Source organism: Anas acuta, chromosome 24 (assembly GCF_963932015.1).
Source record: "Anas acuta chromosome 24, bAnaAcu1.1, whole genome shotgun sequence".
Classification (NCBI taxonomy): Eukaryota; Metazoa; Chordata; class Aves; order Anseriformes; family Anatidae; genus Anas; species Anas acuta.
Window position 1 is genome coordinate 6,592,241 of NC_089002.1, and position 22,682 is coordinate 6,614,922.

The 22,682-nt window shown below is 55.8% G+C and overlaps 1 protein-coding gene across 3 annotated transcripts in view; it reads left to right on the top strand.

The window, feature by feature from the left end:
- The window catches only part of PLXNA2 (plexin A2), a 147,325-nt gene that overhangs the window by 76,636 nt on the left and 48,007 nt on the right, over positions 1 to 22,682 (top strand). For all 3 annotated transcript variants that reach the window (XM_068660400.1, XM_068660401.1, XM_068660399.1), the window contains exons 5-9: positions 10,655 to 10,755; positions 14,474 to 14,597; positions 15,406 to 15,559; positions 16,430 to 16,526; positions 18,763 to 18,877. In XM_068660400.1, the coding sequence (XP_068516501.1) occupies positions 10,655 to 10,755; positions 14,474 to 14,597; positions 15,406 to 15,559; positions 16,430 to 16,526; positions 18,763 to 18,877 (591 nt within the window). The remainder of the gene's footprint in view (positions 1 to 10,654; positions 10,756 to 14,473; positions 14,598 to 15,405; positions 15,560 to 16,429; positions 16,527 to 18,762; positions 18,878 to 22,682) is intronic.

The window sequence follows — 22,682 nt, forward strand, 5'->3', positions numbered from 1 at the left end:
TCAGCAGCGAGCTCGGGGCTCCAGCTGCCTCCCGTCCGCGTGCTGCTCATTTTTCATCCTGAACACAGCTGCCGCCAGCGCCTCTTTCCTACCCCTGTTCCTGCCAGTTTTATGAGAAAAGAATAAAGAGGGGAAACAGATAACTGCAGAGGTTCATTTGCCAATTGTCAGGCAGCCGGTGCATCAGAAATAGAGTCATCGCTCTGCTCCCTCACCGCGCTGGGCTGCGCAGGCATCTTATCATTAGCGGCATCATTTATTCATGGCTCCCCGAGCCACCCTGCTTTTTGGAGGAAGGGACCCGCTGATGCTCCCATTTTTTCCAGGGTGGCTCTGGCCCTGCTGAGCTCTCTCTGGCTGCGGGTGGGGTGGGAGAAGCTGCCTTTCCTGCTGACCCCAGCCTCTGCCCGTGGGAGAAGGCTTCCCGTGGCCAGCGGGCTGCGATCGATCGGCTCAGCAAGGGCAGGCGCAGGCAGCGGGGTCTGCCTGGTGCCGCGGGCTGCCCCTCTCCCTTTAGCTCAGTAATTAGGAGCTCTCGGAGAGAGGGAAGAGAGGTCACGCATGGAGTGGGCCTATTAACCCTGTCCCTTGCCAGGACCCCGTGGAGAAATGCCCTTCAAGCAGCTGCTCCCCTGCAGCTTCCAGCAGAGCCTCGCTCCCCAGCCACCTCTGCTGCCCTGGCGTGGGTTGGGGTTTGCCTCCTGGGGGATCTTTTCTTCTCCAGCCCTGCTGGAAAACAATGCCAGAGAGTAAATCTTGCTTGGGAGCACTGGGAGAATGGTCTCTTTCACGTGATAAGGAGCCAAGGCAGTGCTTCTCCTGGTGCACCCTCGCAGGTTTTTGGCATTCCCTGCTCAGAGGCCGGCTCTTGCTGGGCTCCCGTCAGTGCTTCTGGCTGACCGTGGCATCCAGTTCCTCATTTTGGGGGCTCTGAGGTCCTTCCTCCTTGCTTCCAGCCTTGCTGCAAGCCGAGCACTACCGATTTTGATGCAAACCACTTTATTTTGTGATTTCAGCCCAAGCCTGCTCGGTCCCGCGGCTGCTCCCGGAGCTGTTCTGTCGGTAAACTCCACGGCAGTCGGCAGGATCCCCCTGCAGCCTGCCGGGGCTGGTCCTGCACTGATGCCAGCGAGATTTATGGAAATGTATGCACAACTTCCTCAGGCTCCGATGGAGCAGAAATCGTTTCATGGCATTATTTGCCTAAAATGCCACTGTTCTGAGTGCTGAACCCGGACAGTGAGAAGCTGATGTCAAAGGAGCTGTTTACAGCAGGACCTGATATGGCTTCTGGGGACAAGTGACTTAGCAGGGCAGCTCTGGGAACATTTAATGCAGCAATCCTGAAGTTTTTGTAAGCTCGGAGCCTGAATTGCCTCCGCCTGCCGTCGGAGCAGTGCCGCAGCCCCAGAGCTGCTCTTTGATTCTGCCTCTCCCGTGTAGCAAAACAGCAGCCCAAGGAAACGCAGGTGGAGATGAAAGCCAAACTCTTTGCCTAACTTTCTCTGGCTGTAAAGCGATGGCAGCTTGTGTTTCCATAACAGGGGCCCTTGGTTGGTTTTCCTGCTGTCCCCGGGGAGCTTCCGAGCCCCGGGCAGCGGTGTTTGCTCTGCGGGGCGCAGGGAGGGGACGTGGGTGTGCGGAGCGCTGGCGTGGTGCTGGCACCGAGAATTAAAGGCAGGTCCCACAGAACAGGGATGTTGTGGGGAAGGGTTGATGGGTGAAAAACCACCGTGCTATGACCTGGGACCTACCGAAAGCCCTAATTGTGTGTCCAAGCAAGCCCTGGATGAGCGATGTTCTCCTGGCAGCCTGCCGGCGGCTCCGGGGCGCCCATCGCCCGCCCTGCGGCTCGCTGGCCAGGAGGCACCCCCGGCCTGGGGACAGGAATGTGAAGGGGCTGTTGTGTAAACTCCCCGCTGTCTGAGCAGGCTTTGTTTTCGATGTAAATCTGCTGCAGGGAGTGATTTAACCTTCATTTATTCTTTTTTTTTTTTTTTCTCCTTATTTCATTAAATAAGATTTATACAGGTAGAGGGCTGGAAAGGTCACCCGTCCCCTGGGCTGTGGGAAGAGCTCTGCGCCCTCCTCCGTCTTTCTGCTGCTGCCGTGCCCCTCGTTTCAGGGTGGGAAAGCACCACGGCTGGGGCTTGTTGCCTTTCTGGGAAGCTGATTTATATCTGCGTGGTACACACGGGCACAGCAGGATTTCCCAGCTGTGGCGGAGCACCCCGAGGGGCAGGACGGGGTCGTTCCCCTCCTCTGCTCCCCTGGGAGAGCCCCGGGGGAGGCAGCTGATGGCCCAAGCAAGGTTTGGGGTTTGGGCTCAGGTTCTGCGCTTGGCATACTGCTGGCAATTTGCTCTGCACTCCTTCTGCAGGCGGCTTTCGTACCTCTAAAATGAGATATTCTATATTTGTCTCATTTGCTGGTGAGTTATGAGGCTGATTGAGGTTTTTTTTTTTTGCCAAGCTCAGGCTGTGACCCAGCTCTGAGCACAGCACCCAGCTCTGAGCGCAGGGGCCCTGCTCACCCCGCTCCCTCCCACCCATGCGCTGAGCTCTGGCAGGCTCCGAAATTTGCAATCCAAGGCAGCAGGGCTGGAAACGAGGCTTTGCAGCTTTTCTGGGCAGCAGCCTGCTCTCCGGGGCTTTCCTGAACCCAGAAGGCAGATGGCCGGCCTCAGCTCCATAAGGGCTGGAGGCTGGGGTGCGAGGACGAGGGACTCGTGTGGCCACCACCCTCAGCAGCGCTGCCTTTCACCATTAGCACGTAAATGCCACCGAGCACCCAGGAATCACCCATTTATGATCTCTTCATTAGAAGAGCCTTCTGATCAGGTCAATCTGACCTTCCCCGTGTGGAAGGGGGGATGCTGAGCAGCTGTAAGCACCAGGAGCGCATCTCCACGCAGGAAGGATGCTGCGAGCACCGGGCTTCGAGTGAATGGGCAGCGATTGCTCGGCACAGAAATAGGGGTGCTGAGGGCCTGGTGCTGGGCAGCAGGTGCCCTGGGGTGTTTGTGCTGGAGTTGCTGCCTGCTGGAGGCCTCCTCGAAGGGAGGGAGGGGGGGAAGCTCCCAGCCTGATGCATTTTTTCCAGCCTCTCGGTGGTCTGCTCTCCTCTGGGGAAGGATAAGCCAAGGCGAGCGTGGGGGAGGGCGGAGGAAATGTGCTCCGGCAGTAAATATGGCCTTGTTATTTATCAATGCGGAGTAATTGAAGTAATTTCATGTCGGTTTTAAATGCAGTGCCTAGGGATCTAATCTATCTGTCTAATATTAATGGGTAATATTTGGTTGCCTCATCCATTCATTACTGTTTTCATTAAGACTCTAATCCTATTTAGGAGTCTGTTTGTCATCTTAAACTCCTCTGTTTTATCTTAGCCTGCCACAATCCTTTTTAACAACTTAACTGAATTCATGAGTTCTAGGCTAGCAGCTTGGGGGAAGGGGCCTCTGCTGTCTGGCATGTGGTTTTTATAGGGAGAGAGGAAAAACAGACGGCTGAAGGCAATCGCAGGCGGCAGGCACGGAGCTCGCCTGTGATACACAGCGCCGAGATCTCGGGCTTTCAGAACAGATCGAGATGGCTGCACCTCAGAGCACGGAGCTCCCTTCCCTGCCACACGCTGAGCTGACACCTTTGGAGCCTGCAGCATCCCCAGACCTGCACGGAGCTGCTCGGAGCGAGGCCGTCGCTTGGAAGCGCTCGGGGAGCTCCCGGCAAGGCTCCCCCAGCCCCTCCAGGGTTTTCCTGCTCCCAGTTGCTATCACAGCGCAGGGCTTTTAGCGTGTCTGCTCGAAAAACTTCCCTAAAAACCTTCCCATAGGTTGCTTGTCCTGAGTTATCAAGTGCAGGAGCTTCCCGTGGGTGCCTACCAGCACGGGATTCCTATGGGTTGGGCTGGGAGCAGGTCCCAGGGGATGGCCGCTGTCCCTGCTGTCCCTGCTGTCCCTGCTGTCCCTCGTACTGCAGAGATTTGCAGCAGGTTCCAGTTTGGCTGTTCCCGTTTCAGCTCTAAGGGCTCCACGGCCGTTTTCTGCTCGAATTTGCATGCAATAGAAGCCGACGAGCAAAAACCTGGCATTTTTTCTGCCTAGAGCCCTGCAGAGCAGCGCACAGAAGAAATAATGAAATCTCCTGGCTCACCGGGAGATTTCTCTCCTACAAGAGAGCCAAGATGCCCCTGCCTGTGCTGAGCCACCGGTGTGCCTGCTGTGGCCAAAAGCAGCCTCTGCCCTTCGCTCCCACAGCCGTCACCTCTCCCTGGGCTCCTCCGGAGCAGGACCTGGGGTCGTGGTGCCGAGGTCCCCACGTCCCCATCGTCAGGGCGCTTTGGGGACACCTGCAGTGGGGCTGTGCTGTGCATGCCCCGAGCTGCGAGGTGTCCGAGGCTAATGAGGGTCCTGGGGAATCAAGCCGCTCGCTCTTAATGACTCCCTGGCTGTCTTCTGTCTGAAACAGTAATTTAATAAGCGCAGCCCACTTGCAAGTGTTCGCCGAACAGCTCGTTACATTGGTTATAACTCCAGAATTATTCAGAATTCTATTTTTGTCACTTGCTTGCAAAATAGAGAGGGAAAGAAGTGCATGTTGTATAATTATTCACCTTAATTAATTTTCTAAGCTTCTGTTAAAACTTTTAAATGGCTGCAGGGAGTGTGCTGCGAGTTACGTGGCAGCAAGGCAAAGCGCTGAGCACGGGGGCCATGAACTGATGCGAGATAAAAGTTTACAGTGCTGGATTGATCCCCACCTGAGCCCAGAAATTTTGGAAAGCGTTCTCCTTTTATCCTTATTAATTAGTTCCCGGGAGGCTCGGGCTAATCAGGGCTGCACAAAGAAAAGTTCCTGTTGGCAGGGTGGTCTTGCTGTGCAACTTGCCATTTGTCAGAAGCCGGTGCCAACGCTCCAAGAAAGCCACTTCTGAGGACAGCAGCGCCCTGGGTCCAAGTGGGGTGCCCTGGGGAGAGGCGATGCGCTCCCGGCCGGCTGGGTGCCAGCGGCTTGGTCCTGCAGACCACGAGGCCAGGGGGGCTTCGGTTGCTTGGGCACCCCTGGGGCTCTGCTGCCCGCACGGTGCAGATGGAAAGAGCCTTGCAGCACTTCCAGGACCCCCCTTGAACTTATTTGCAGTCAAGAACAAAAATGCAAAGCCCTCGAGGAATGGTGGTTGTCCAGGGGAGAAGCCCTGTGGGTGTATTACAGCATAGCCTGGTTTTCTTTGTGGAGACCCCAGCTCCAGCATCCCGTTCCTCGTTATCAGCCCGTGTTAACGTTGAGCACATCCTTTCCTTGCCGAGACAGCCGGGTTTCTCTGGAGCAGTTCGGTGGAAGCCCGGAGCAGCTCAGTGCCAATATTTCAGCCAGTGGTTTCATTCCTATGGCAGATGAAGGAATCACTTTCCGATCTTGCCCACGCCACGTGCACGAGCTGTTCCTGGTAGCCCCCTCCCCGGTACCAGCAGCCACGTGCCGCTGGCAGAGCCGCGGTTCTGCTGCGTGTCCCCAGCTCTCCGCTTGCAGATGGTCCGTGTGAAGCAGTGGGGGAGCCAACGCTGCCAAGGCACTTTGGAGCTGATGCTGTCACACACAGGCTCACGCTGGCGTGCTGCAGGGAGCCTCGGAGCAGCTGGCAGGCACGTGAGTGCCGGCACGTGGCCCAAACCGCTGCGTGCGCACCGCGATGCTCCCAGTGTGTGCAGAGAGAGAGGCTGTGCTGAGGACCTAGGAGGAGCTGGAAGATTCAACTGATGGAGAACTCTGTGCACAGCTGTGGGCAGCCCATGTCTGGGAGGAAAAACCCATTCCTCCTCCTCTGGGTTTATATGGTGCCGTGCTTCCCCTGGGAGAGGGGATGTGATCTCTGCCTGGCACGTTGTTATCCCGACAAATCTTGCTCAGACGTTTCATGCTGACGCAGTGATTAACAGGGGTTGTGGTGAACCACAGGAAAGGGTTTGTCTGCAGGACACGGGGCTGCTGTGAGCCCGAGTCCTGCTGCCTGGGGTAGATGGAGGAACCTCTGGCGTCAGGATGATTTTTCAGCTTCATTAAGCCCTACTCTGAGACATTTGCTGTCTTTCCACTCTCTCTTGCTCCCCAGAGGAGGCAGCCCTCCTGTTCATCACCGCCCTCAGGAGTCTGGCGCAGAACACGGGGGCAGCAATAAGGCAGCAGGAGCCAGGTAAGCAGGGAGCAGGTCTGATGCTCCCTCAGACAGCCATCTGATGGGCTGTGCCCCGACACAGCTCGTCCTCGTAAGATGCTAATGAGGTTCTTAGAGCAGTGGAGCCGAGCTCATTGAAAAGGTTGCTCGGATCAGAGTTTAAGGAACTTTCCCCGCGTGCTTCTGCGGCGCTGTAATTAAATAATCCCTTTGTAGCCATGGAAACGTTGTCTCGGTGTCCTCTCCCACTCGCTGCTCCTCTGCCAAAAGTTACAGGCGTTGATTTGCTTCTGACAGCCCCGCGGTGCCTCTGGGGACCCTCAATGCGGAGCGGTGTGGGAGAGGAGAGTGGGGTCCCCCCACCAGGGAGGGCTCCCCACAGCCCCCAGCTCGTGCTGGGCACCCTTGGGTGAGCTCTGCCCGCCCCAGGGGGCTCGGTAACAGGGCAGTGGTGCTGCAGGGACGCTCCTTGGTGATTTTTAATTTACACCTTCCCCTTTGCTTTCCTCCCATCCAGCTGCTGCCCAATGCTCTGCTCGCTGCAGGCACCAGCCCGGAGCAGGTCTGAGCTCTGCTTGGGTCCAGAGCCCGGCATCTCCAGGCAGGGCAGAAGAAGGGCTCAGGGTCTGCAGCACCTCGGCTTCTCCAGCAGAGCAGCAAGTGCTTCCCAGCCCCTCACGGTGGCTTTTCCTGGTGGAAACCTAAGGACCTGGGATTCAGTCGGTGCTGTTTGAGAAGGCAGGGAAAAAAAAAAAACCAAACACAATAGGAAGAAGAGTTTGACAAGCTTCTTACAAGCTTCTGAGGAAGTTTCACGATGTTTTCCCCAGCTCCATCAGCCTGAGTCCATCACAACTGGACCTGACAAGTCCTTGCTCCTTCCCACACTTCTTCGTGTCTCCTGCAGCCGCACAAAGCGGTGGTTTTTCTTCTCATCAATGAAGAGAAAAAAATATCTCAGTGGAAAGTTCATCAAGTTTGGGCTCCTGCTCGCTGAGTGATGGATAGCTTTAATTACACTGAGCTGGTTGGCATCTCCACTTCACTCCCCAAAGTCATTAAAAATACGTTTTCTGTGTGAGCTGCAGCAGCCCGTGGCTCTCGGGGCAGGGTGATGGGATGGGATGGGACCTGTCCCGGTCTGCAGGGCAGAGGCCCGTGCTGGAGCAGGCGTAAGCTGTGGAAACTTGGCTTTGTTTGGTTCTGGCTGTATTTATGTGTATTTATGCATTTGGATCTGGATTCTTGCACTTATTGTACTTTTTTTTCTGGGGTCTGGCAGAATTTGAGTTCATGTGTTTTGGAGAGCCTGGATTGATTTCCTTTGTTTTGTTTTGGTTTTGGCTGATGTGGTCAGGCAGTCAAGGAAAGCAGTAATGAGACTTTACATTTAATTATTGAGAAGTAGGATTGTAAACGGGGAACCGAGAAACTCAACAGCAGAGCTTGGGCACGGGCAGGAGGAAAAGACAGCAGCAGGGCTGGTGGTTCACCTCGCAGCAAAGGAGGTGCAGGTGGTGATGTTGCATGGAGGAAAATCGCTGCCTGCGTCTGCCTGGCCTCAGGACATCTCAGCTCCTGTTTTGGAGAGCAGGAACAGAAATCTCAGGGCATCCAAACTCGGTATCATCTTTGGAAAGCTGGAGGCGGAGGTCTGCTGGTGCTCTGGGCTGAGGGCAGGGCTGCGAGCCCTGGGGATAAGCTCGTAGGTTCAGGCAGCGAAGTTTCCTGGGGCCTGGGGTGGGAAATGCGCTCCCGGAGCAGCGATAGACCTTCTGGGTGTTTGCTGTGAGTGCCAGGAACATTTCCCTGGCCCATCTTCTCTACTGTAAATAGAGAGAGGTATTTGCATTTAAAAACTAAATAGTGCAAACCAAAGCCCTCTCCAAATAAACCATCCTGCTCCACGCAGCCTCGCCCCCGGGGACGGGCGAGGATGAGAGCAAACAGACGGGGCCGTGCCAGGCGCCGGCACCGGAGCAGGGCCAGGGCTGGCAGGACACGGCAGGGACCCTGTGGGGACCAGGATTTGGGGCTTCTGCCCGTCGGTGGCAGAAGGGGACAGAGCGCTCAGACCTGCCCCAGCAGTGCCGTGAGCGAGCAGACCACGAAATCAAACCCTGTCTGCAGGCAGGCGCTGGGGAGCACAGCAGCACCCTGCCCGGCTGACGTTTCCAGCTGCCTCTTGGGTTTTGCCCGGCTGAATGCCCAGCAGTGAGATTTCAGCATCCTCTGGAACCCGTTTCTCCGACCTCGGTGCCTCGGAGGTGGTTTTTTAATCAGTGCTGACTCGTGTTGGTAGGCATAGGGCATGCAGCTGTAGCCTCCTAATGGATGTGGGTTGTTTTTCCATTGAAATGAAACGTTCTTTAGAAGCGTTGGAGCCTTTCAGGTGGTTGGATGGGTGATGGTAAGGATGGGTGGATGTGTTGGGTCCGCTACAACTGGGCAAATGCTGCAGCTCCCCGACCTTTTTCATGCATGCAAATATTTAAACGACGTCTGCCCGCAATCTTTTCGAGCTTCTTTGGTTGACCACTTAATTGGGCATTGTGGGTTTCCTGGCATTAATTCTCAGGGTGAATTTTGAAGTTGTAGGCCTAAGCACTTGAGCAGATGATAAATTCCCTCCTAGAGCCCTGGGCCTCTCTCCAGGTGGGGTCAGGAGCCCGGCCAAGCATCCAGCGGGGGCTGTGGGTGCTGTGCGGGGGCTGTGGGTGCTGGGCAGGCTCTGAGATTGAATGTGCCGGGGAGGTGAAGGGGTGAAATTGCCTGCCCTGAGTTATGCAGGCATTAAAAAGAAAGGATCAAATGGTCCCGTTTGGGCTGGAAATCTGCGAGCCGAGGAATCGCTCAAAATTCCTGTGTAATTTTTAAAGAATTCTCACGTACAGAAGCCACAGCTTCTGAGCAGAAAAAGAACCCAAAATGCATAACATAAAACGATCTGCAACAAACTGCTCTTCGTATAATTCAAATCCTCCGTTATTTATAGAGCGCCGCGAGAGCACGCAGCTCCTCACAAACACCAGAGCAGCCCTGAGCTGCATACAGATGGCGGGGACGGATCCTGCCCAGCCTCACCCCGTGGGCAGGAGGAGAGGATCAGCAGCACCCAGCGGGCTGGGGATCGGCCAGAAGAGCCCTGCAAGGGGCTGGGTGGATTTTAGGCAAAACCTTTTGACCTTCCTTGGGGTATCCTGCGGCCACTGGGGGCTGCTCGGAGCTGTGCTGGGTGCCGTGGGCAGGTTGGGTGCCGGGCACCCTGGGGGAGCCGCTGCTGCTGGGGGTGAGCTGCCCCCACACCAGCATGGTGCCCGTGGGGCTTTGTGTGCCCAGATGGAAGAAACCTCACCAAGTGTCTGCTCATGCTATAAACTCAGCGTGCCTTTATGGGCACCCGGGGAGATGCCTGCTGGGTGTGCAGGGGTGATGCCCCCCTCCCGAGGGCGTCCCGTGGACAGCGGCTTAATCGATCGCTGTGATGTTGACGGTGGTGTTGAGTGATGAGAATTGCACGTGCAGGATGAGACACGGTCAGAAATAGCTCCAACGCCTGGGGAGGCGCAGGGGAGGGCTAAGACGGAGCTGCCCATCCTTGCAGGAGGTCAGAGCCCCCCCAGAGGGGGACGCAGCCACGGCTCTGCCCCGGCAGCACGGGGAGAGCTTCCTTCTGGCCTGACACCTCCGTGTCGCTCCTTCACCCCACGTTTCTCCCTTTCTGAAGCTCTTTGTGCAGCCAGCTGGGGCTAAATTCGTGCACATCCCACCCGGCTCTGCCTCTCGCCCACCCGCTGCTCGCTTACCCCGCACGCATCCCACGGGCTCCGGCTCCACTAAAAACCCTAAACACCCACCCAAGCTCCGTTTCAGGCAGAGCTGTTAAGGAGGGCTCGGGAAAGGAGAAGAATAGCGGCCCCGTCGGTGTCGTGTTGAGAGAGGAGCTGGGTTCTCACCGCCTCAACAGCACTTGGCGTGAAAGTGGCCTTTGTCTGGCACACACTGCTCCTTTCACCCCGCGCCCCAGCTGCTGACGGACGGGGTGGCTGCGGGCGGGTGGCAGGGCTGGGACCCCCCCGGGACCCCCCCCGGGACCCTGGGAGAGGTGAGCACCCGTGGGAGCACACCGGAGCAGGCAGGCTCTCTGCCTTCTCTTTAAAGCAGAACAAGCTGCTGCTTCTGCTCGCTTCCATCCCTAACCCCAGCAAATCCTTTTTCCTTTAATTTTGCCTTTCCATTTCCCTTCATTTTTTTGTGAAAGCGTTATGTGTGCACCAGTTTAAGGGATCTGAAAGCAGGAGCAGCAGACTGGTTTTGCCACTGGGTTTTATTTCTGAATTGCATAGGGTCTTCTTAATCCGTGATCCATAAACCCTGGCCCCACAGCCTTCTGCACGAGCACTAAACGTTACCTTGTGCTCCTGGTTCCACCTGCCTGCCATGCTGACAGACGCGCTGAGGCTGTGCTTCTCCCTTGCAGGTGTCCCGGGTGCCCGTGGAGTCCTGCGAGCAGTACACGACCTGCGGGGAGTGCCTGAGCTCGGGAGACCCCCACTGCGGCTGGTGCACGCTCCACCACATGTAAGTCCGGCCTCGGCCCCCGCATCCACGCCAGTGGCAGCGATGGGAAAAGCAGCTTTCACAACCCCCAAGAGCCTCCCCCACTTGCAAAAAACAAATTACGTTGAAGTCCCTCGAATCCATTCTTCCCTTCCCTGGGTGTTCCCTGCATTGCAGTGTGAGTGCTGCTGAAAGCCCTGAGCTCCCCTGAAGAGGTAAAGGGAGAGAAATTGTTATTTGGGAGAGGTGGATTGCGCACAGCACGCGGGGAGGGGGCCGTGGGGTGCCACAGAAAAGCAGAATTAAAGCCTGGGGGAGCAGAGCCCTCGCGTTTTGCACGCTCCTCCCCGCTGCCCGAGCCTCCAGTCCCTCCTGATTAATGGGGAACGTTGAGAGGCAACAGGAGGCTGGCTGAGAGGAGCAGGGCTTCGCTTTCAGTGAGGTCACAGCACCCGAACAGAGCGGAGCACCGAGCCCTATTGAGCATAGCTGGAAGAGATGCTGAAATTCAGCATGGCGAGGTCAGGGAGCATCTCCTGCAGCCGTCCCCGTTGGGGCAGAGCCGGCCGGGGGCAGCGGGGCTGGGGCTGGCAGTGGGATGCACATCCCCAGGCAGCACGGGCTGAGGGCTGGTGCTTTCAGGGGAGCTGCAGGAAACGCGCTCTGCATTCAGGAGGTGTCCCTGTTCTTTCTGTCCCCTGCCACAAGAAGGATCGCTTCCTACAGCGGAAGGGGACCACCAGGCAAACGCCGATGCGGGGAGGAGGGGCGAGCCCGGAGGATGCTGGAGGAGAGGAATTGAAATCCCTCCGGCCCCGTGCCAGCCTGCAGAGCAGCCCCCTGAGCTGCATGGAAATCGGGGCGGAGGCAGAGCTCGGGACCCGCACAATAACACTTGGCCACATGCCTGAGCAGCAGGTGTTGGAGGGGGAGAGAGGGAAAAGGCAGGCTCTTGTGCAAAATCCGGCCTGGATTAGGGACCTGCGTGCTTTGGGGTGCAGACCTGGCTCCCGGCACCCACCAGGGCCTGTTTGGTTTGCAGGGTTGGTGCCGCACCCAGGGAGATGCAGGAAAACCTGGTGCTGAGCATCCTGCCCATGGCCTTGCTCTCTCTGGGCTTGGGGCACGCACGGAGCAGCCCCTGGTGCCCCCGCCAGGATCACAGCACTGTGGGGTGCAGTGTCTGGGCATCTTTGTTTTTATTTTTCCTCTCAGAGGAGCCTGCCCAGCCCTATAGCAAAGCCCCAGATGTGCTGTCGTGGTGGGAAGCCTTCACTGCCACATCAGCCTTGGAACTGGGAGGTTTTTCAGATTTTTCAGACGTCTCAGTGCCAGGGCGAGGCAGTCTGAACACATCAGTGGTGTGGCTGTGCCAGGCGCTTTACCTGGGAAGCAGGTGAAGGTTGTTATCTTAATTTTGCAGAGAGAAACCCCCCAGTGTCAAGAGGAGAGAAAAGTGCTGTTTCCTCTGCCCTCGGCCACGGCATTTAGGTATTGACATCTTCCAGCAGGACTTTGTTCCCTGATGGTATTTCTCAACCCTCCCTTCGAGTGTCTGCACTTTCCCAGCCTGCTTAGAGCAATGCTCATTTTTTAGCCTTTGTCTTTAGCTGTAAATAATTGGGTTTATCTTGCTCTTCCTGAAGCCTCCGTCAAATTTGTTGGGAGGCCCCAAGCGCTGGCGTGTTCGTGTTTAACTTGTCAGCTCGCCTCTAGTTCTTGCATTTCCCCCTTCCAGCTGGAGCAGCTGCTCCTTGGCCGAGCAGGAAGGCTGTGGGTCAGGGTGGGATGCTCACGATGTTTTTTCTGAGGGCTGGTGGGAGGGTGAGAGGCAGAAGGGCAGAGGTTGGGTCCTTGAATCAGCAGGAGAGGGGACGGCCTCGTGAGCAACGTGGCCATCAACAGCACTGATAAAAACTAGCACTGAGTCTCGATCGGGGGCTGAAATCCCGTTGTTTCTCCTCATTGCGTGTTATGGGATTTGCCTCCCTGGGCAGCTGCTTCTGAATTGTAAATCCTGATGCTCTGGGTGTGTGAACAAGCATGAGATAAATGCGGGGAGCAGCGCCCTGTTCCAGGCAGCTCTGGGTGCTGTGTTGCTGCCAGCCGGAGAGGTTTTACACAGCCAGTAATGAGGGGAAAGCAAAGGGATCCGAGCTGTCCTGGGATGAAAATTTCATCACCTGGGACTGCACAAACCTTTCCCCGTGCGATCATCACGCCTTCTTGCCTCTGAGCAGCCCGAGTCAGGGATTCAGGCTCTGCTGTGCGGTGGGATGCTGGCACGGGCACGCCTGGAATTTAGGAGCAGTGATGCTCATGGACGAGCTGCCTGTGAGGATTAAACCAGTGAGCACGAGCAGGAATCGGCCACGGTGGTGGTGCTGGCTGCACGGGCAGCAATGCTGGTGTGTGGGTGCTAGGGAGCGCCTGCTCTTCCTCCTGCTGGAACCGCGCTCCTCGGGAGCCAGCAGAGGCCTCGAGGAGGTTGTTAAAGAGTCTCTTCAGCCCAGTGGGATTCGAAACCTGCAAGGCTCTTCCATATGCTGCTCTCTGCGAGTCTGTTATTGTCTACAGCCCTATTTATCTCTGTTAGGGCTGTTGCCATAAATAGTATGATAAAAAAGAGCCATTCCGGCGAGTCAATGAGATAAAGGCTCCAGTCAAGAGCTCCCTTTAAAGCTATCTTACAGATTCACTTAAACCTCGATAAGTCTTCCGTTGGCAGCGTTCATATTTAGCTCCATTACGCTCCAAAAAATAAAGAGGGGTGAGAGGAAGAGAAGAACAGCAGCAGTGTTTGCTGGCTATCACGCTGGGGTTTGTAAGGGAAGGCATAAACTTCACTGTTCTTAACCAAAAGCCAGCAGCCCTGCAGGGGGAACAACAGCCCTGATTTTGGGCACCACAAGCCCTGATTTTGGGTGCTGCAAGCCCTGATTTTGCGAGCCGCCTGCCAGCTGGTCGCAGAGGACGTTTCTGCTAACGCCTGCATGTCTTTGAGGCTGCCCAGGCCTCCGTGAAGGGGCGCGGGGAAAGAAGCAGTCTGACAGCAGCACCTCGTTAAGTAGCAGCACCTCGTTAAGTAGCAAGTGCGCTCGGAGAGCTGTCATGGAGCTGGCCGGTGGCACGTGGGTCTGGTGACAGCGTCTGGATCCTCCGACCTTTGCGCCGTGATTTTAGCCGGGGTCCAGGATCATCGCTGAGCGAGAAGTGATAAAGTTTGCTGATGGTTTATTAACACCATTAACATCCAAAGGCCAATATGTCACCTGCTGCCGGGGAGCAGGTTTTGAAGAACAAGTTTTTCCCTAAATTACATGAAATAGAAAATCCCTGAGGGATCCCAGTGCGGTGCTGCATTGTCTGATATCCGTCTCGAAACATTAATAATTCTTCCTTGGCTTCCTGGTGGGCACTCATCTTCCCACTGTAATTAACTTGGGCGCACATTTCCCCTTCAGCAGTTATAGCTGCAGCCCGAGCCCTGGCCGTGCTGTCATTCCCTTCATTCAGTGACTGCTTCTGCCCTGCTTCACCTTGTTTTTCACCTCGTACTGAACTTGTTTTTCACATTTTACCCGATTCTGCCTCAAAATTTCAGTTCACTCTGAGGACACCTGACATACAAAAATAGGGATAAGGAGCTGCCAGGAGCAGTCCTGGTCCCCTTGGCGTGCCCAGAGGGTTTTGTTCCTGAGGGGCTGTGTGTGTGCTGACGTGTGCCCGTGTGTGCCAGGTGCTCCCCGCGGGACAGCTGCGAGCGAGCCGCCGAGCCGTACCGCTTTGCCGACAGCATCGGGCAGTGCATGAGCATCACCGTGCAGCCCAGCAGCATCTCCGTGTCCCAGCACAGCCTCCCGGTAGGTCACGGGCAGGGGAAGGAGCCGTCGGGTCTTGGGTTCACAGCCGACGCTCCGTTCTCCGGTCTTTCTCCCTTCCCAAAAGCACAAGTGTTTTCCCATGAAGTCAGGCTTGCAGGGCGCTGGTGAGGAGGGGCGAGGGGGTAGGAATCACAGAGACAAATTCCCCTTCCCCTCGGGCCCCAGCTCGCATTTCTCTCGGTCCGGTTTCATTAACCGTTGAAAGGCAAGGCTTTGTTTCCCAAGCAGCCCATCTGTGAGCTGTGCCGAGCCCTGGCTCTCCCAAGCATCCCAGCTGTTTCCCCGCGAGCCCCCCGAGCACCCGCACACCAGGACCCGTGGACAGGCGCTGCGGCAGCTGCAGCCCCGTCCCGCGAGCCCCCGGGGCCGCTGCGTGCCCACAGGTGGGCTTGGTGCTGGCAGCCCCCGAGGTTTCTGCTGCTGCTGCACGTGCTGGGGGCTGGCCCCGTTTCTGTTGCCCTCGGTGCTGCTGCTGCAGCCATCGAGGGCGGCGATGGTTCTGCAGAGCAAGTGGGGGACAAAAAGCTGCCATCGCCACCTCCCTCCCAAACTGCAGCATCCAAAAGCTCAGCGAGGTGTTTGTGCACCACGGAACCTTCGTTCTTCTTCCCCCAGCGAAAGGCAGTTGGTCACTTTGTGTGTGGATGGGTGATTGAAGGGCGGCAGCATGCAGTGGGAAAGCAGTGGGTACCGAGGGCACGAAGGGCGCTGGGGCAGCTCTCCTGCTGACCTCTTGCTGGCTCTTTTATTCCATTTTATTCCCCTTCTCCTCTCCCCCCGGCTGCAGCTCAGCCTGCTGGTGAGCGATGCTCCAGACCTGGCCGCCGGGGTCACCTGCCTCTTCGGGAACCTGACGGAGGTGGAGGGGCAGGTTTCGGGCAGCCGCGTGGTGTGCGTGTCGCCAGCAGCCAAGGACGTTCCTGCCATACCCGTGGATCAAGGTGAGTGTCTGCATCGCGGTACCACCAGAAAGCGTGGCTGGGAGCATCTGCTGGGTAGAGCTGACCCTTTGGGGATGCTGATGGAGAAACTCGGCCCTCTGTAGAAGAACACTGGCCCCAGGGACCTGCCTGTGCTCGTCCTTAGGAGACGGGCAGGCAGCAGTCTGTGCGTTCCCTGTCCTTTTTCGGTCCCCATCTTTGGGCTGTTTCTTCACTAATGTCACCGCTGCCTTATTTTCTCTTCCCATAAACAAAATGCTACTTGCTTAAAACTCATTTTCTCCTTGGCATCCTTCCAGGTGTCGCCGGTGCATCCCTGCTGATATCTCTGTGTTTCTAAGACATTACAGGGAGCCTCGGAACTGGTGAACGCTGGGGCCAGGAGCCGCAGCGGTAGCAGGGCTGCTGCAGACTTACCCTGGCAGCTCTGGAAGAGCAATCTGCTCTTAATTAACCCAGGGATGAGGCTCCTAAAAAGAGCTGCTAATGGCCTCACGTCCACAATTAGCTCCTATTCTAGTCTTGGGCCAGACTGAATTAGTGTGTGTTTGTCCTGCAGACAGAAATCCTGTAGGGAAGGGGACGCGATCCTGATCCCCAGCTCATTTCAGATGTGACATGGGGCATCCCGGGGGTTTTGCCACCAGGTCTGATCAGGCCTGGAGGGGCTGCTGCAGACGGGCAGCCCCTGGGTCCCGGGGTGCTCGGGGGGGGGATGCTCAGCAGCGGGGTGCTGGGGGAGCAGCCTGCCTGCGCCTCCTGCCCCGCACCGAGAGCTCGGCACCCTGGCCAGCCGGGGAGCCCCCTGGCACCCAGCGCTGCTCCCCCCGTTACAGCCGGGGTGCTGACTGCCTCTGTTCTGCCCCGCAGACTGGTTCGGCGTGGTGCTGCAGCTGAAGTCGCGGGAGACGGGCCGGACATTCGTCAGCACCGAGTTCAAGTTCTACAACTGCAGCGCCCACCAGCTGTGAGTGCGCTCCCCCCCTGCCAGCCCCTGGAGACTGCTCCTGGTTGAAGCCCCAGAGCCTCTCCTGGGACATTTTGGGGCGAAGCTCCCTGCAGAGGGGGTCTTTGGGCTGTTCTCTCGGTGTGGGTGCTCTGTGCCCCCCGTGCAAGGCGAGCCCACAGCTCCCTGCCCTCGGTGCGCTCCTCTGAGCGGCCGCAGCTCTCCCCGCCTGGCGAGGCGCAGGCAGAACGAGCCTGACAAAACCTTAACCTGCTGGTGCCCCCAAGCTGCTCCATCCTGCAACTGTGAACGCGGATGCGTCTTGGTGGGAGAAGGCAGAAAAGGGATGGGGAGGTGGGCAGCACGCAGTCCCAGCACAGCGGCAGGGTTGGGACTGGGGTCTGGGAGCAGGAGCCCCCTGCCTCGTGTGCTCGCCCCAGCACGCAGCTGGCAGGCCGTGCGGTTGTGTTTGAGCATCTGAAGCGTTTGCAGACTTCTCTCTGGAAACAAAGCAAGTCCCAGAGCACCCAAATGAAACACAGGCAGGACCTGGCACAAGCTGGATAGCGAGCGGCTGTCCCTGCAGGGCTGGGTGACGTGTCCTGGTGCAGGGGTCAGCTCTCAGCTCCGGTTTTGGAGCAGGATTTGCTGCCCAAGAAGCCTGGTAGGAGCTGAGAAGTGCCAGCACGGGGTCACTCACAGCCTTTCCATGCTGGATTTGAAGCCTCAAGCTATGAGGCCCTCCCTGCTGCACTTGGAAGAGGGCTGTGTGCTCTGACGAGCTTGGCTAGCCTGGAGTTTTTCTAGGCATCCATTCCACTTTTCTTTATTTTTTTATTTTATTTTTTGAGCCACCACACACAGCAGAGGCACAAGGTTAAGAGGAGCCCTGATGATCCTTCAGGCCCTGTGTAGTGTCTCTCCAGCAGTCTGCACCCACCACCCCGTGGTCCCTGCCTGCTGCCATGTTCCACGCAGCTCTGTCCGTGCTCCCTCGTCCCTCAGCCAGGTTTCACAGCACCAGCCCCTGCCCCACCACGAGCACTTGTGGTCCTGTCCATGGTTCCCCTGGGTTCTCGTCTGCCTGGATTTGCTTGAGGGGTGACGTTGTGGTGACCCCTGTTTTCTCCTCAGAGTGGGTGTTTGGATCAGGAGAGGCAATGCGTCTTCCGTCCCGTCGTTTGGCTCTGTCTGACCATGCCTCTCTCAAAGCTCATGTTTGGAGATAAAGTGCTAACACGGTTGTAAATTCTGTAGCACTTACATCATGCTGCACTCATTATCAGTGAGTTCAACGAGGGCATGAGGCAGCCTTGCAGGAATGAATCACAACATGCGAGAAGCAGAAAGGAATACGGGGCTCAGCTAGCATCGGAGAGAGACCTATTGATCCTGGAAGTCCTCACCGCAACAGGCAGAGCACTGGGAGAGCAAGCAGGGGAAGGGCTGTGGGGCTGCAGCAGCACAGGAGCATGTGAAGGGTTGTGGTGCATGGAGCATGCACCCGTGGGCATTTGCAGGGGGCTCAGAAGGGCAGGAGGTGTTTGTGGCTGGCTGAGGAGATGCTGGTTTTGCAGACAGGTTCCGCTCAAATAAATGAGCAATTAAATTAGTTTGCAGCACCTGATGGTCTTCCCCAGATCTGTACGATTAGAATAAGCTTCCTTAGCTATTAAAGTCACTACGACTGCATCAGAAGGAAAATGCCACCGAGATCATACCACGCGTGCTGGGCTGGGAACGCCCAGGTGTGAGGAGGGTCTGCGTTCTTTCAAACACATTTCATAAACAGTTAATTTCTTCCAATGTGAATCAAAAGTGCTTGCTGGACACTTTGCACTCTGAGGCCAGCTGAAGTGTTACCACTGACTTTAAGCATTCCCGACTTGTAAAGTAGCTGATCCAATTTTTGCCAGGCTTGCTTTGTTTTCCAGTTTTTACCAAAGCTAAAAACTCAAGCCTGGTGTCTGTGCAATGCTGTGTTTTATTGTACACAATGCAACGATGTGCAGTAAATCCAAGCTTGTATTTTATTACTGGATTAATTGCGTGGTTGTTTAAATACTCTCTTCTGAGTGTTTGTTTTCCCAGACCCAAGATTGTGCCGCTGTCTGTTACTTTTGTTGTACCAAACTCTATCCAAAGAGGCTATTTTCCTGTGAGGGACCCTGAGCAGGGACTCTGGCTAAGCTGACCCGTTGCAGTTGGCCTCCCAACCCGATAACCTCCCCTGTAACCTGTCCCTTCTCCCCACCAGGTGCCTGTCCTGTGTGAACAGTGCTTTCCGCTGCCACTGGTGCAAGTACCGCAACCTGTGCACCCACGACCCCACCACCTGCTCCTTCCAGGAGGGCCGGATCAACGTCTCTGAGGTACCAGACCACGGTTTCAGCACTTCCTAGCTCCTTATTCTTTGCTTTTCCTGTGGCACAATTAGCAAAAGTGATGTTTGTGGGAGGTTTTTCGACTTTCCATGGGTTGAGGAGTGTTCCTGGGCTGGCACCTGGAGGTGCAGATGCAGCAGGAACGTAGCAGGGAAGTGTCGGTCTAGCAAAGCGATGTGTCCCAACCTGAATGCCAAAGCTGAGCCCCCCTTTGATACGTGGGTATGCTCGGATTCAGTAAGAGCTGTAATTCATTCTGTAATTGCTGTAGTGCTTTCCTTCAGGGTCTCAGACTCCACGTTATATACAAAGCATGCAGGGATTTGCCTGACGGCAGCAACGAGTGGTGCAGAGCTCCTGGTGGGACTCCTCGTGCCTTCTGCACCGGGATGTGTTGGCAGGTCTGAAATTTATGGGTGGAACCCGACTGTAAACTGGTTAAGAAGGGAATTACAGACGTGAATAGCCCCAGACCTTGGAAAGGAGAATTGGTTCAGGTCCCAGCACTGTGGACCAGGGGCCATCTCTCTTAGCAGTTCATAAAAGGTGTGGGGCTCCATTCCAAAAACGCTTTTAACGGTTGGAAGGAGGCAAAGCCCATTAACAGCTCTGCCAGATCTCTTCAGTATGACCTGAGGTGAAGGGATCCGTGAAGGAAAAGAGTTTGTTAGCTCAAATTCCTGATCAAAGTTAACCGAAACCCCTTGATTTGGGGTTTTTGCACCTTGTCTGATTGCTTCCAGCTGTAAATCGGCAGCAGTGGAACTGGGGCAAAGCTGCGCTGTGCTCTGCTTTAGTTTCACCAGACGTAGGGGAGATACAGCCCCCAGGGCTGGTAGGGTCCTGGGCTTTGTCCTTCCTGCCCCTACACACCTCTCTGTGGCACCCGCAGGGTCACTTGTTGCAGAGGGCCACCACCGCCTTGGGCAGGCCCCAAAGCAGCAAGGAAAAAGTGTTTTGAAAATCCTGATTGTCTTGGGAAGTGAGAAGGGCAGCAGTGGGGACACACAAATATTAGGAAAAGGAAGGAGAGAAGGACCAGCCAGCATGAGGACAGACGCCTGTCAGTGGGTAGTGGGGATAAGGAAGGGTTGGATGAGAGCAGCAGGAGGGATCGGGCAGTGGGGTAAAAGCCACTGAAAAAAAAGTGCCGCAAGCTCCAGGGCTGCTGCTAAACCAAAGGTAAACTTGGAACTTAACCAGTCCCCAGGTCTTTCCTTGCCAGAAGGCGCAGAGACACGGGGTAAGGCACGTTAATGAGCTGCACGTGTACAGGATGGGGGTCTGCAGGAGCAGAGGGACAGGACAGGACAGGCAGTGTAACTGGGAGCTGCCAGCCTCGTGCCACCTCCAGCAGGGACAAGAAGAGGCACGGACGTGGCACCTTGAAGAACTGCCTCGTGCAGTGAGGGTACAAACGCCCAAGGAGAAGCATCCACCCTGGGGACAAACCAAAAGCTTCCCCAGTCCAGTTCAAAGCCGAGAAACTTCCTTTTAAGATAACAAGGGAAAGCAAAAACCTTTGCTTTGGCTTCTCTCAAGGGGTGTGGGTTTTTTTTTCCTTCACACTCAAAGCTTTACCGTCTTCCCAGGCTTTACATTTGGAGTTCTTGTTTTTATAGGTCTCCAACCCCAGGATATTAGAAGTGTTTGACAAGTCTCTGGCAAAGTAGGGCAATTCCATCGCCTCCGTTCTGCTCCCAGGAACACACAGGACTTACCTGAGATCACAGGGCAGCGAGAGGAGGAGATACATCACCTCTGCTGGTTCCTGATGGGATCACAGGGCTCCAGAGGACTTTGTCATCCTTGTCCTTTAGAGTTTGTTTCTTAGCGGGGCCGTTAGGTGTTAATGCAGCACCCTTCTGGTGCCTGTTTTTGATAACAGCCACCCATAATGATACAGATGCTCCGCTGCTCATCCTGACTTCTCTGCACCTCTGAGCACAGGCAAAGCCAGCCACTAAAAACTAATTTGTTTGCTTATTTGAGGTAAATGAATTGTCACTTGTGTACACAATGCACTCCTAATGCCTTTATTACGGCATTTCACTCCGCTTAACACAAGACATCAAACAAACGCCTCATAAAGAGTTTCCTCTCCTAAAATAATTCAGATCACAATGCCCTCATTGTGTCACGGCCTGATGTATTGGCAAAACGTTTGTGCTTATCAGCGTGGGTCCCTCTGCAGCAGCAGGTCTGTGTGTGGAGCCGCAGAGCTGGGCCCGGGCCTGAGGCTGTGGTGGAGCTGGGCCCCTGCTGGACCCCCTGGCCCGGCCCATCCCCTCAGCTTGTTCTCCTGTAACACTCGCACGTGTGTTTGGATGGTCTCTTTTACTCCTGACCCATCAGAATTTGTGTCCCAATGGGATTCAGACATGTAACTGAATCCCTTTGATGCCCCTCAGGAAAAGCGTGCGAAGCCCCAGCCCGTTTGTGGGGTGCTTTGTGAAGCAAGCCCTTCTTGATGAGCTGCACACTTCTTGCAGTCTTGTGGCTGTACCAACTGAGCTAACTGCTGCTTTTCTGCCCCATGTTCCACACAAATACAAAGGAGAGGAGCTTTCTGTCTCTATCTGCCCTGTCCCCAGGGCAGAGCTCAGCAGCGGAGGCGGTGGCTGGTGCCTTGCCACCGGGGTAGAGGCTGGCCTGGGAAGCCATCAGTGAGCTCTGGCACCAGCAACTCTATTTTCTCAGCCTTTTTCAGGTGGCCTGAGGCTTCGTTTGTCCACAGAAATTGTGTGCTTGGACTTTGCTATCCAAAGAGCAATGGGAAGGTATAGCCCTGAGGCTAGCTTGCACCCACACAAGTAAAGCCTCTCCAAAATGGGGCCTCACGGGTGCGTAGTGCTGGTTGTCCCCTGATACGAAGCTTCAGCCCCCCCATGTGAAGCACGGGGCCCTCTGAGACTCACACAGCCCCAGCTCAGGCCTGTGATGTCATTTTAATGGGTCTGGGGGGGTTGGGTGTGAGTGTGTGTGGCTTATGGCCGTACGACGTGTCCCTGTAAGTGTACAAAGCACAGAGATGAAGAGGAATGTAGACACGAATCTATCCTTATACCCATCCCAGTGGAGAGCTAGAACCAAATAAATCCTATTAGTTTCCCAGAATGTGGGATCCCTTCCCTCTTTGATGTCCACTGCGTGTGGATAATGCCATTTCCACATGTGAGGTGCTGAATCGGGGGAATGGAGCGTTTCAGATTCTGGAAGTTAAGTGCAGAACCAGATTTCAGCTCTGTCCTGACTCCTTGGAGTTGGGGTTTAAATTATTGCTGCTTTTAGGGCGATATCTTTGCACCTGGCTATGCCCTTTGATGCTGAGTGCAGCTCGATGCACCTTGAAGGAAATAAAACAAATCAAACGTTCCTCGTATCTGTTCCTACAATCCCCGTTTTGAATGCCTGAATGGGATTTTTGGTGTGTAAGAGGCAACCAAGGACCACCTCTAAGTCCACCAAAGTCAGCAAATGACTTGGCTGGGTCACATCTAGCTCCTGCAGGGATGTTGGTCGGAGACTTTACCAATAGTAACAAGAAGTCCAGCTGCAGCAAGGTTAACTGCTCTGAAAAGATTGGGTTAAGCTTATTGGCAGTGTTTTTTTTCTTAGTAGCTTTATGGAGTAGAAAACCTGCTGTTTGGAGGGGAATGGAGCCGTGCAGGAAGATGCTCCTTGGGGACATGGGAAGCTGTCCCCTCCGTGCCCCATCCATGCCCAGGGATCATCTCTGATCCTCACCTCTGCTATACAGAGAGCTGCTAATGGGCAAGAAATTCACTCTGCA